Source organism: Haemorhous mexicanus, chromosome 4 (genome assembly GCF_027477595.1).
Source record: "Haemorhous mexicanus isolate bHaeMex1 chromosome 4, bHaeMex1.pri, whole genome shotgun sequence".
NCBI lineage: Eukaryota > Metazoa > Chordata > Aves > Passeriformes > Fringillidae > Haemorhous > Haemorhous mexicanus.
In genome coordinates, this window is record NC_082344.1 from 12,622,308 (window position 1) to 12,636,147 (window position 13,840).

The 13,840-nt window shown below is 41.5% G+C and overlaps 1 protein-coding gene across 1 annotated transcript; it reads left to right on the forward strand.

Moving 5' to 3' along the window:
* Positions 1-810: 810 nt before the first annotated feature.
* Positions 811-13,603, forward strand: ZNF330 (zinc finger protein 330). Its single transcript, XM_059843828.1, has 10 exons — positions 811-915; positions 3,779-3,907; positions 4,168-4,187; positions 4,310-4,380; positions 5,909-5,988; positions 7,833-7,959; positions 8,702-8,806; positions 11,293-11,339; positions 12,423-12,540; positions 12,879-13,603. Exons 2-10 carry the CDS (start codon positions 3,788-3,790, stop codon positions 13,154-13,156), a joined length of 966 nt encoding a protein of 321 aa, XP_059699811.1. The 5' UTR covers positions 811-915; positions 3,779-3,787; the 3' UTR covers positions 13,157-13,603.
* The last annotated feature ends 237 nt before the right edge of the window (positions 13,604-13,840 follow it).

The following is a 13,840-nucleotide window of genomic DNA, read 5'->3' on the forward strand; positions in this document are numbered from 1 at the left end:
AATGACAGAGTCAGAACTCAACCTGACACCTTGTTGGTCAGGGTGCTGGCAGCAGTCCAATTGGAAAAGTGGCTGCAGTCCTCCTGAGGTGTCAGATGTGGTTCTGTTGGAGCAGGGGGTCCTGTAGAAAAAAGGGTGATTCTTCCTCCGCAGATCCGTGGAAGTAGAAGCAGCTGCTGTCCCTCTGGTGAATCCAGTGGAGAAGCTGTGCTGGTGTGTCAGAATCTCCTGATTATATCTGGATAGCAATGCTCGGCTCCTCCCTCTGGGCGGAGCATCTCACAATGGGATGTTACAGTTCTTATCAGCCATGCAGTGACATTCAATAGCCTCTTATCACGGGATGCCCCCTGCTGAGGGAGGAGTGATTGTGATCTCTCAGGGAGAGAGATAAGGGGAAATTGCCCACTTAACACCTAGACAACTGCCATACAGATGGTAATAGAATACATCCTGCCTTGCAATCCAGAACACCTCAGAGGAGACAGAATTGTGTGAAGGGTTTTTTTATAGCATGGGTATAATTTCCCTTTTTCAGCTACATTGTATTCCTACCATTTAGATTAATCAATACTTCATTTTAAAAACAGCTCAAGCCACAGATGAAAGATTTCAGAGATAACTTTGCTGGCGTCCCTTACAACCACAACGAATCGTTGTAATTCGGTCTCCTGACAAGTGAGAGCAGAGGTGCAATTGCCTCGAAAGCAAATAAGATTTGAGGCTGGGCCATGCCCTGAGCAGCAACAGCCATGCGAGCAGATGGCAAAGCCCTTCCCTGAGGCCCGCGCCGCATTCCGTGAGCGGAAAGGGGCAGAATCGCGCTCAGAACGTTCCCGCCGGGTGGCGCGGGCCGGCCGGGCAGCGCACCGCCGCGCACCGCGCTTCCGGCTTCCGCGCGGCCGCCCGAGCCAGGTTGGAGCGGGGGCGGAGGCGGGAATGGGAATGGGAATAGGAATAGGAATGGGAATAGGAATGGGAATGGGAATGGGAATGGGAATGGGGGGGAGGGGGGCAGGCCCGGGCCCGGGGCGCTGAAGGGGCGATGGTGCCTCAGAGGGGCCGGGCTAGAGGCGCTGAGGGTCTCGGTTCCGGGCTCTTAGAGGTTCCGAGCAAGCGAAGCGGTGTCCGGCTCCCCCATAGCTGAGTGCCGGGGAACGCGGAGCGCGGCGATCCAGGCTGGCAGCGTGATGCGGCACGTTCGGGGGACCTGAGTACTGAAGATGAGGGAAAGCGCTAAAAGCTGAACAGCGGCAGTGTGCCTGCACATGCCAAGAGCAGCCCTGCTGTCGGCGCTTCACCCCACGGCCTCGGAGCGGATCTCGTCCGGCTACCGGCAGGACGAGGTGCCGGTCCTGAGGAGGCAGTAGGTCAGAGGGGCCCCTGAGGAAAGCCCCGCACACCTGGGCACTTACAGCACAGCAGCCCCCGGGTGCTGTGGGCCCACAGTGCAGTTTTTAGCCACCTTGCTTCTAAGAGGTGGAGTAAGTCATGGGCATCACAGTACCTGGAAAATTATTTTTGCATTATTAGGGCGTTCAGTTCATGATCCTTTTAAGTATGAACTACTGTTCATACAGTGTTTAGAATTTTTATTTTAAATTGTAATTTTGTATGAGTGGTGAAACAGATTTTGAATACGTATAGAGTGGAAGCTGTTTGATGGTCAAGCACAAGAAACATTGAAATACAGAAAGCCTCTTCTGGGTGTTGGTGTCTGTGGCCTGACAAGGGTAGCCCCACAGTTCCTCAGTGAACAGCCCGTTCTAGCTGTTCGTGTCTGTGACAGCAGGGTGGGCAGTGTTTCACCAGATAATGAGGCAAGGCACTGTCCTGCTCACCACAGAAGATAGGAACCTGCTGGTGCAGTCAGGGTGTGTCTTTGCGACCTCACCAAGGACAAGAAGCTGTGACTTCAGCAGAACTTGGATGCTGGGCATTGTTAATGCACCACACAGCACAACCACCAGCTGAAATACACCAGCATTCTTTGGAGGTGTGGTGGGAAATCTAGTCTTTGTCCCTGGTTGCCTTAGCAAATAATGCAGCAGGAGAGTAACAGGAGGTGAAAATTTACAGAGTGGAACACAGTGCTGGCGACCCAATAACTCACATAACTCACATAACACATTTTAGGAGTTTTCCTTTGAACTGTTCACCTCATTCCTGCATAGCCTCCTGAAATCTGAGCTCTGCTCCTTGTGCCACAACATCAGCCGTTGAGCTGGAGAGCCATATTCACTCCCGCAGCTACTGCTGTGACCCAGGCACAGCATTTCACTCCTGAGGAGGAAGCTTCAAATGAAGAAACAGCCTTTGTGCAGAATGCTCCGCATGCAGGAGCTCCAGTGCTCTGTAGGGCAGCACATTTGTACTCTCTGGGGCTGAAGGGGGGAACCGGGCATGGACCTACAGCCTCTTATTTTAGGTCCTTCAGATGCACTTTTGTCTCCCACCCACCCCTCAGGGGTGTGGACTGCAAGCAGAATCCACTGGGTCTTTCTTGCCTGAGCATTTGATAACAGTGTGCCAAAAATGAAGGTAGAACACTGCAGAGGCATTAGTAATAGTAATTAGTGGTTTCAAAAGAGGTGATATTCTGCTTTGAAAGGAATTGACAGTAGACAGGGTTTATGCTGTCCTAATTTCTGGAATCATAACATTGTTAAGCTCTAGTCCAAAAATTACAAAGATGGTAAAATTTCTTGAAAAATTTGAGCCCAGAAAAAAGACAACAAACAACCTAAATGAAAGCTCGGAGGGAAAGAGTGATAAGAATATTGATCTACAGGATGTTGTTATTATTGGAGGGTGTTTGAAAGCATGGATTCACTCAACAGCATTGCTAAAGGGACCTGACATTGCAGTTCTGTTGTTACTTAGTTCAATGCAACTTTCTGAAAACTGCCGTCTAAAATTTCACATAGCCTGTGTCCTCAGGAGGCGCTGGGGCAGTGCTTTTCATGAAAGCAGTTTGTCATTTTTGTGCTTTCCATTATGAGGGAATGTGAAGAAGTCAAAGTATAAATACTAACCATTAGATTCTGTTGTTAAATCAGCATTTGAGTGGTTTGAAAATTAGTGTGGAGCCTGATATTGGACTCCCAGTGTCAGAAATGTCATACTCTAGATTAATGACAGTTGCCAGCAGGCAGCACAGCAATATAATTTTGACTACAAAATATGACACTAATACAATTTAAACTTGGTGCAAAATGCAACAGTGCTAGAAAACTGATTTATGTGTGCTATCAAAAGCAAATTTTTGTAACTGGTCAGGGCAATATATTTCTGTGTTCAGGAAAGTTAGGATTCTTTGGTTTATAAGACCTTTTGAATGAAGATACTAATTTTTCTTCCAAGTTGGAGCTGGTAGAATTGATTGCCTTTTGATGCTGCAACTGTCCTTACAGATGCTTATTAAACAGGCAAGGCAAACCAAAACCGGAGGTCCATCACAAATAAACCTGCAGATAGTAATGGTTTCATTTTTATTAAGGCAGAACCCTTCAAAGAGAGTTAAACACAAAGTTCAGGACAGCAAAGATTTCCAGATCACAAGATTCTTTATGGTTCATGACTTGGCTCTTCCTCGTGGATTGTCCCCTTATTCTGCATTTCAAAAGAAACTTTCAGACAAGGAAGTGAATGGAGATGAAGCATAGTTAATGCAGGAACTGTGAAATCCGGGTTTAGTGCTGGATGTGTCATGTGTGTCCATGTATTTACCTACATAGTCTTATGTGCATTCATTCCATACCTATTTTTTCCCCCACAGAGAGTAAACATGCCTAAAAAAAAGACTGGTGCTCGTAAGAAAGCTGAGAACCGTCGGGAACGTGAGAAGCAGATCAGGGCTTCACGAGCCAACATAGACTTGGCCAAACATCCTTGTAATGCTTCAATGGTAAATAAACATAAAGTATTCTGTATTAAAATACCTAATTTTTAATTGCATAAAACCAGTGATAACACCTTTAATGCATGTAATGCCACTAGAATGTCATTCTTCCTGCTATCCTTCCTATTTAAGGTTATCTTTGCACCAGACAGCAAATTGATTAAAAGGTTTGGATCCTAATTGTAACTCCCTGAGGAGGTCTGTAATTTTTATATATTTTACCTAGAATGAAAATAATTTACCAGTGTTTTCTTTCTTCCTTTTAGGAATGTGATAAGTGCCAAAGGTAAGCATTTTTACCCTTCTAAAACCAGTTCAGTATTTGTTTCAGACATTTTACAGGTATTTTTAATGCTTTCTTTTAAATCTTAATACTTTCTTTTTGTTTTTTCACCTCCATGTGCCTAGACGACAGAAGAACAGAGCTTTTTGTTACTTCTGTAATTCTGTTCAGAAGTTGCCCATTTGTGCACAATGTGGTGAGTAGAAATAATGAATGAAAAAAGCTGTCCTCAGTCCTGTTTGTGATGTTAAACTCTCAGTATCTGTGTTACAGTAGCTTTATCTTAAAGTACCTCTGTGATGCAGAGCAGGTTCTTTTGACTCTGCTGTGAATATCCTCCTTGAGAATTAATCTTCTTTGATCAGTATATATGCCTCTAACCCCCAGAGGTTTGCAAGCCTGGATCATGGCTTGTCTTCTTTGGAAAAAATTGCCTCAGTTCCTTTTAGATTTGAGAAATCTGACTGTTTCCATAGATTGACAATGTGGAGCATTGTTTCGTAACAGCAGCAAAACTAAAAAAGCTTTGACTGCTAGCAAGGCACTAATAAATACTGCTTTTTTAGGGATTATATAATTTCTGATCAATTCAATATCAATTAAAGCATCAATATATTATTCACCTTGCATGGGGTTGTAATGTAATATGCAGCTCTTGTTATTTATGTGGGGTTGAGGGTTGATGCTTTGAAATTAAAAGAGAAGGACTCCTCGTGACAGAACTGCTCTGTATCAGGCTAAAATGGCCTTTGTTTTTAAACAGGTGTTTGCTTGCAGGTGGTGTTGATATTCCTTTAAAACTGAGGTGAATATTCTACTATTTCAACACATCATTGCAGATTTTCAATTTGTCATTAAGCAGATGGCTGTTTTGGAGTTTGACTCTCAGAGCTGTTGACATGCAGTTTTCAATGCCTTGGTTGTGACCTGCAGATACTGAGCATTTCTAGAAGCCATGCTGTTAGTGTGCAGTGGCAGTGTGTCACCTTTCATGAGTCTCCTTTCTGTCACCATGCAGTGAAGTACTAAGAACATGCTCTCTGTTTTATGGTTCATATCTGTGTATTGCATTTAATCTTAATCTGGAGTATGTTTCTAGAGGAAAAACATCACTATCAGCAACCATAATACTATATTGAGACCCAGGGTTTTCTAAATGAAGACCATTAGAGCTGTTTGATGCTTAATAAAGCATTGGGGACCATAAACCAACAGCATCCTTCTTAGAGGAGCCCATGAAGGGTGGGAGCAAAGTAGCTCTGTTCCAGTGCCGCACACCCAGTTAATGCCCCCACCACCTCCCACTGCCCAGCTCAGCTTCTTTTATGGTGGGACAGAGCTAGCAGCGGTTTTAAACATAGCTCTTTACGGTTTCATTGCTGGTCTTTGACTTCAGTTTTGTTCTTTGTTTTGACATTTGATATTTTTGCCAGTGCCTCAAAATACAGAGCAAGACCAATACATTGTCTTATTATCTCAGTACAGGGGCAAGAGATTTGACTGAAAACAGACAATAATTAATTTAACTTAAGGGAGGTGTGAAGGTGGGTTGCAGAATGCAGCAATAATGCAAACATCTTTGCTTGCATTATTTTTACCTGTATTTATGTTAAACACAGGCATTTAGTTGAAGTTCGTTCTTACATGAACATGTATTCTATTTTTTTTTTCATTTTATTTTTACATTGTTTTCTTATGGTTCCTTGCCTTTTTATTTTAAACAGGAAAAACCAAATGCATGATGAAGTCTTCTGACTGTGTTATAAAACATGCTGGTGTTTACAGTACTGGACTAGCTATGGTGGTATGTATACAAAATTACAGCCTTCTTTGCACTATGAGAATATTCTGTGCAAATCTTCCTGGAAAAATGATAAAACAGATTTATGGAATGATAGTACGTACCAAGCCAAGTTTGTTTTTTTCCTTGCTTTTCTGTAACAAACTGATTTTTCCCTTATACTGAAACCCCCAAATTTTTAAATTTTAGATTCAGCTCCTGCAAACTCCAGCACACGTCCTGGATGCTAATGGATCTGTGTTGGTGGCAGGCCCTAAGCACATGCATGAAGAACACTGGACCCTTACATGCACCACAGACAATTCCCAGCCTTCATTAAAATGTAGGACTATTCTGCAGAAACCTGCAGACTTTCATTGCTGTTGTCTTAGTACTGCAGACATCATCAGTAACACAGAGAGGAGTCTGTTCCACTAGAGGGGATTTTTAATGAACAAAACCCCTCTTTTGGGCTCTTAATTAGAGATAATTATAGCTTCCGGCCTTCAAAGTTTTGTTCTTAGAAGGACAAGTCAGTGTCTGCATTCTGGAAAGCAAGGTGTGACCTGCCACAGCCTCTGGATTAAATGGTCTAAACCTCTATCCTGTTGCTGCCTGCAGCTGTCCATCAGCTGTTCTCAATAACACAGCCAACCTTTACATGCTGGTGTTATGAATTGAAGCAAACTCCAATAAGCTTAGTCCAACTGGAATTTATTAATTACAGCAAGCAAGGCATAAGCAAAATCAGTGCTGGGCGACAAGGGAGCCTCCTCTCGCCAAGGACTGCCACCCCCACTATTCGATAGAGTCTAACTTTTATACTGTATCTCTTCTCGTTGGTGATGTGTCCAGAAAGTACTCTGCGCATGTGTCTTCTTGTTGTTAAGGGGTCGTCCTCTGCTGGTAGTCGTCTGATGAAGGCTGCTAGTCTTCCTCGGTCGTCCTCTGGTCGACTTCTCCTTATTTAGTGGTCATGCCTAAAATTCTAGAACTTATGGTTTATTGAGCAAGCATTTATTAAGCAAAAATATTTTAAGCAAGCATTTATTAAGCAAGAATATACTTGTGATTGTATGCGATTTTGGTTACATGTGGTTTTAGGTCTAAGTGTTTTATTCTCTCTATCTTTAGCCCTTTAGTGAACAGAACATGAACAAAATGCACCAGGTTCCACCACACTGGTGTTCCTGAACTTATCCCATGCATTCACTGATGCAGGAGTGAATGCATCAACACTTAAATTTGGATACATCCTTGTTTTGTGTGCATATAATTCACCTAGTAATGTGTGCATGTAATGCACATAGTAATTAGTTACCTATGGGCTGAGAGGGCTTCTTAAATGCTACAGTTAAGGATAGCTGAAGCGGAGATGTTATAATTTCATCAAAATAAAAGGTAAACAGTCTAACTTACTTGTAATGAGTTATTTGTTCTTTGCTCTCTGCAGAGCTTGTACTCTAATATTGTAGATTTAAAATCCAAGTGAGTGATTTCAGCTCTTAAGAGTCTAGAGGCGTTTTTCAGGTCTTTGAAATTTCATTTTTGCCAGAATATTGTTATTATTTATGGATCCCAGGCTTCTACTGGAGGACACAATTTTCCATGTGCAAAGTGTGTGATAAGAAATGTAAAAACCAGGATTGAGATAGGTAACCAAATTATTTTGCATCATACATAATCGTGCAGAAATGAAAAACAAACATGAACTGTGGAGCAGCTTGGTCAGAACACAGGTTTGGTTCAATACTCAGCCAAAGCGAGCCCATGGAGAGAATGGATACTAGGATACATTGAGGATTATGGGATCAGTCTCTCTATTGGTATTGCAGAAGTCCTAAGATGATCTCTTGCTGTGATTGCAGGGTGCAATCTGTGATTTCTGTGAAGCCTGGGTATGTCACGGGAGGAAGTGTCTCAGCACCCACGCATGTATGTGCCCTCTGGCAGACGCAGAATGCGTTGAGTGTGAAAGAAGCATCTGGGACCATGGTAGGTTGCTCACATTTAAGAATAAGAAAGTATAAATGACACTTCTTTCCTTGCATTGCTTAAGTGAGTGCACCTATATTCTTAACATAACCTTTTTAGTCTTCACTAAATTAGTCCTTGCAGTATGTTTGTTCAAAGCAAGGATTCTCCCCATTTTAAAAATAGTCATTTTACAGTGGGGAAAGTAAATGACCTGCTCAAGAACATAAAGTGCTCAATTCAGGGATGAATATGTAATCTAAATTATAATGGTTCTATCAGCTTAATTATTCACATAATTAAGCACTGCACCAAATTGCCAGCACAGTTTTCTGCCATTCTTACTGCATTCTTCTGCACTAGCACAGGTATTTGGATTCCCAGATGCTTAGGAAACCATACTGATCTCCTTTTGTTGAATCTTTTAAAGTGTTTATTTCAAGTGTGTATCAGAGCTGAGCAGAGAAGACTTGATGAGAGTGTGATCTGATTTAAGAGAAATAGTTAATGCTACAGTCAAATTAAAATGAAGAAAAGTACTAGAGGTAGTACTCACTTTATAGTTACACTGTTATAATATATTGTAGGATAGGAGGTATTTTTCAGTGTAAAAATGGATGGCAGTGTCTAATTTAGGACCTTGAAGCATTTGTCATAGAAAGGAGAACTGGTCTTCGGTCAAAACTACCACCTAAATTGTTTGCAGAACAGGACTTGACGCCTCTGCCCATTGTTGATTATTTTGCCTTGATAAATCTTTCAGGAGGCAGAATATTCGCCTGCTCTTTTTGCCATGATTTCCTCTGTGAAGATGATCAGTTTGAACATCAAGCCAGCTGCCAAGTTCTGGAAGCAGAGACATTTAAATGTAAGTTAATTATTCATAATATCTTTCACCACAGCCAAGCAGATTCTCTACTTGTTACTTCTATGCTCCAGAATACTCTCCATCACCTTTCCCAAGTCGATTTTGCCACCCCTGGAGGGTTTCCTATGTACTGGCTTTTGGTATCCAGTTATCCAGACTAGAACTTTTTTCTCTTTCATGGCCCTTCCTCCATGCCAGAGCATACCTGGCAGTTGTTTTCCTGCCAGGCTCTTACAGACCTCCCATGGGAAGCTGCCCTTGCAGGAGCCAGCATTCTCCAAAGTTGGAGAGTTGGCAGTAGCAGGACTGCAGCAAAACAACTGGAATTGCTGATGCTGCTTTTTTACTCCAGCAAGCTCTGCAGGCAGAAGGAGCTGTCTTCCACTCTTCTGATCCAGTGATGAACTAGTTCTAGATACCTGTTCCTCCTGAAAGACAGCTGCCCTAAACAATATCACCTGTCTTAGTCTGGCTAAACCTTCCCAGGTTGCTGTGAAAGGCGTGTGTGCTGATGAAAGGTTAGCAGCTGCTCAAGTCCTGAGGAAGGCTGTGACTCAGCAGTCATCATCTGACTCAGTGAGACAGAGTGAGCACAGAAGGAAGTGACAAAAATAGTCCCAGAACATGATTTCAGTGTTCATTTCCTCACTGACCAGTGGACTGTGGACACGTGTCAGTAGAGTATCAAATGTTGATACATATTCACTCTTTCTGAGTAAAGAACAGGTAGCTGAACACTTTATGTCCTTTTGAACTCTGATTAGTTGTGTGGTCAAAACTGCTATTTCTAAGAGGACATGATGGCCATGCCTGACATTGCTCACCCATTACTCATCTCTGGCTGAAACAGGGTATCTTCAAGGGAAGTTAAAAAAAAGAACAACAATAAAACAAAACAAGCCAAGACTATGCATATTTGAAATTACTAAATTTTTCTAGCAGCATTTCTTGCCTACCCACCATTAAATATGATTTGATTTATCACGAGACAAGCATTTGTTTGTCCTTCCCAAAACTTGTATGCATGTATCTTGGCTATTGTAACATTTTCAGTTCTTATTGTAGAAATTGCAGGTGCTCTTTATCATAAGGCTGTTTTCCTTTGAACTGACTAATCTCTTGTCCTAATTGATTTCTCCTGGTCAAGAATATTTGTGATTTCAATATTTTAATCAGTGTCTTTAGACATCTCTTATCTTCTTTTCATCTTCAATACTTTTGTTCCGTGCCAGCTATTTTTTAAGCCTTGCTTTGCTTCTCTTGATGTATTCTGCCAGAATTCCCTTGATGAATTCTGCCAGAATACATTTTCTTCCTGCATAGCAATATTGAGGCAGCAACAGCTGTTCCATAAGAATGTTTCTTCAATGATCGTTGGAACCTCTCAATTCACAGATGTGGTATCACAACCTAAATAGAGAGTTTTTTGGGGGTTTTCACTGTGTTTTGTGGCACAGAGCAGACTTGGTAGAGACCAGATTTTTGTCATTGAGGTAACAAGATTATAAAACCTGTATTTTTACAGAAGACATGAACTTCAAATGTGGTCATTCAATTGTAGTATAAATCCATTTTAGCTGTAAAAAAGGTGCTGTTACTTTCCATCATTATCTGAGAGAGGTTTTTGAAGTGCAGGTACTCAAAAAGCAATGAATATATTCAGCATCAGCATTTCCAGTTCCATCTTTACACACGCCATAGCTCTAAATCCCATGTCTGTCCTGCTCATGTGGAGGACTCCTGATATTTATTACTTCAGATTGAAAAACTGCTGTCACAGGGGTTAGACAAGGAGAAAAGGAATGAGTACCTGGACAGAAACTGGAATGTACGTGTTACTGCTTCTTGAGGAGTAACTATTCACCAAACTTTGTGTTGCTGCCATTTCCTGGGTATTTGCCTTTACTCTACTCCCTCTAGTGGAATAATAAAAACAATTTGAAGGCTCAAGACAAGTTAAATTTTGAGCACTGATTCTGCTCCTTACAGCTTATGTGCCAGCTCCAGTTCTTTAACACAGATAGACTCTCTTAAGAAGGTTTGTGCAGTCAAGTACATTTCCAGAGGATATGACAGAAAATCCAGAATGTAACAACTTTTCTAGGTTTGGAAGTTTGCAAGCTTAAAGTGTTCTTACATCTCTAGCACTCCTTCATCTAAATGCTGTGAGAAAAGGAAAAGCAAGATGAGACCTTAACACCAAATTGGTTCTGAAACTTCAGGTTTTAAAAGTTTAGAAGTACAAGAAATAGTTAAACATTTTTCCCCTTGAAATTGTGTCAAAGTGAGGTTTAGAGTTAAAAAAACCCAGTAAAATGGTACTGTGGGGTAAAATGACTGATTCACATTGCCAGAGTACAGTCGTGTCAGGGAATTAAAAATAAATGCCTCAGTTCTGGTACTGCATATTTTTTACAGGGTTTTAAAAACATGACAGGTCTGCAGTTTCCAAGTACTGAATTTGTCATACTACTTTTCTCCAACAGGTGTCTCCTGTAACAGGCTGGGGCAGCATTCCTGCCTGCGTTGCAAGGTAAAGAGTAAAGACAGTTGTGAGGAGCTGAGTTTAGGCTTATTCTTCTTGGCCTCCACGGCTGCTATCAGGCCTTGCCACGTCTTCCTCTCCATGATTAAAAGAAAATTCATGCTTTTGTATTAGTTTCTGTAGCCTGGGGTCAAACCTGTGGGGGACAAAAGGTCTGTGTGCTTGCCTGTTAGCCACAAGACAGTGTGAGGTGATCTTCGCCCAGCTCTCTTTGTTTAAATTGGGCCTGCAGCGTGTTGGGGCTTTAAAAAATAACCAAGACAACAAAATAAATCCTTGGTCGTGAACAGAATCCAAGGCTTTGAACAATGCTTTGATCCAGTGTGGAACTGCAACAATTGGAAAAGTTGTTATCCTAAACAGTCAAGTGATTATCTGACTAGAAATCTCTGCATCCAAAGGAATAATCTCCACAGCCAATCCTGTTTTCCATATGAACAGGCTGATTTGTAGACATTGGGCTTACATTTTTACACACTCAGAAGGAATTTTGGATAAAAAGTTTCGCCTGCTGCATCATCAGCATTGCCCAGATTTCTCCAGGTGCTGGTTCATTGCCTGCTCTGACTCTTCTTACCTTCCAAATGTTTTTCCTGCACTCTCCCACGACATTGATGGCCTATTCAAAATAGTTCCTTTTGCCAGGTATTTTCACTGCACCCTGGTGCTCAGGGTGTGAACTTCCTATCTCTAATGCTTTCCTTCAGGCTCCTGCATAGTTTTGTTCTGGCATACATCTCATTATGTTTATTTAGGCTTGTCAGTACAAAGCCGAGTTTGCCAGGCTCATTGTGGGCAGCACTGCAATCCAGCCCTGCATTATGTTACTATCTCTGCATGTTTATTGGCACTTTTATTCAGTCTCTTCCCCAGAAACCCTGGAACCACATTGAACACAGAGTGGTTTCTCCGTGCACAGACCGCATGTCCACTGCAAGAGAGACCTCATTAAATTTTAATCTCAGCCAGAAAACCCTGCTGCTGTTAGACACATTTTTGCTTGCTTGTTGTTGAAGAATGTGCTTCTGTGATTAAAACATTTGGCCTTTGTACTCTCCCTTCAACACACAGGCTTGTTTTTGTGACGATCATGTGCGAAGTAAGGTTTTCAAGCAGGAAAAAGGGAAAAAGCCTCCTTGCCCTAAATGTGGCCATGAAACTCAGCAGACAAAGGATCTGAGCATGTCAAGTAAGCCAGTTTCTCTAGCTAACAAGCCATACAAGTGCCATTAGTGATTAACTTCTACCTAGGAGCACTGAGTAAAGTCTGGTTATGTTCAATTGTTTTGTACAGTTTTGCTTCATTTGTTTTGAGAAAAACTTTGTGTTTCCGAGTTCTGGAATTGAGCAGTCTCATTCTTAACAATTAATTAATTCCAAGAAAGTGAAAGCTTTTGTCTAGTTTGAGATTTTAGTTGTGGATAAATGAAAAATAATTGCCATTTATACTACTCTTCAAGTAGTGAAAAAAAGATAGAAATGAAATGTTGGATTAGCGGGAACATGATGATTTTTCTTTGCCTGCAGCACGTTCACTGAAGTTTGGCCGACAGACCGGAGTAGAAGATGCAGATGGAGCTTCTAGTTATGATGCTTACTGGAAAAACCTTTCCTCCAGCAAGACTGGGGAGGCAGGTGACTGTGAAGATGAATATGATGAGTATGAAGCAGAAGATGATGATGAAGATGACAACGATGAGCGAGGGAAGGATTCAGATTCTGAGGCCACAGATGTATTCAGCAATTTGAATTTAGGAAGGACCTATGCTAGTGGGTATGCACATTATGAGGAATCAGAAGATTAAGCTTAGCATGCTGGCTTAGGAAGGAGTCAAGCAATGCTTCACTGAGTTGTGTACATGCTAATAGGATAGCTCTATCAGGTAGTTACGTATCAGAGTTAGAGAGCAAAGAATGTGGGACTTCTGCAGTAACTCCAAAGGACATTTTTCCTGTAGATGAACTGATGCTGGGTTTGGGATTCAGGGAGAAGAATCAAGATATTTTTATTCACTTAAACAACAGAATGGTTTTGTCCTTGAGTTACTGAGTTACTGAGTATAATGGTTCAATACCATTTCCTCCTGTCAACACAGAAATGGGAAAGCTGTAGCTGTTGCTTCCATTTGCCCATCAGAAACTAAGTTATTTTTTACAATAATTTTGTTAACTGATTTCATACATTATGCAGTGGTGGGTTGGTGACTGCATTTTTTTTGGTCTGCACAATAAAAGTCAACTGCATTATCTAATGAACTGTCATAATTATTGATCTCCCTTGAATAGCTGGAAAGCAGATTGTGTACAAAGTGTAAATTGACACTGAAATTACTTCCTTGTTTATGTCAGTATGGCAGATCAATGTAGTTCTTTGTGTTCAATGTAGTTCTTTGTAGTTCTTTGCACATCACCTTTTCAGTATTTTTATTATTAGATATTAATTGGTGGAGCTATATATAGTCACTATAAGTGCTCCCCAGATAATCAAA

What these genes read in the sequence shown, in the direction of transcription:
- ZNF330 (XM_059843828.1), top strand. Translation starts at nt 3,788, where the DNA reads ATGCCTAAAAAAAAGACTGGTGCTCGTAAGAAAGCTGAGAACCGTCGG. An exon ending in GGAAGCAGAGACATTTAAAT is followed by an intron (nt 8,807 to 11,292) that starts GTAAGTTAATTA and finishes TTTCTCCAACAG; the next exon opens with GTGTCTCCTGTAACAGGCTG. An exon ending in ATTCCTGCCTGCGTTGCAAG is followed by an intron (nt 11,340 to 12,422) that starts GTAAAGAGTAAA and finishes TTCAACACACAG; the next exon opens with GCTTGTTTTTGTGACGATCA.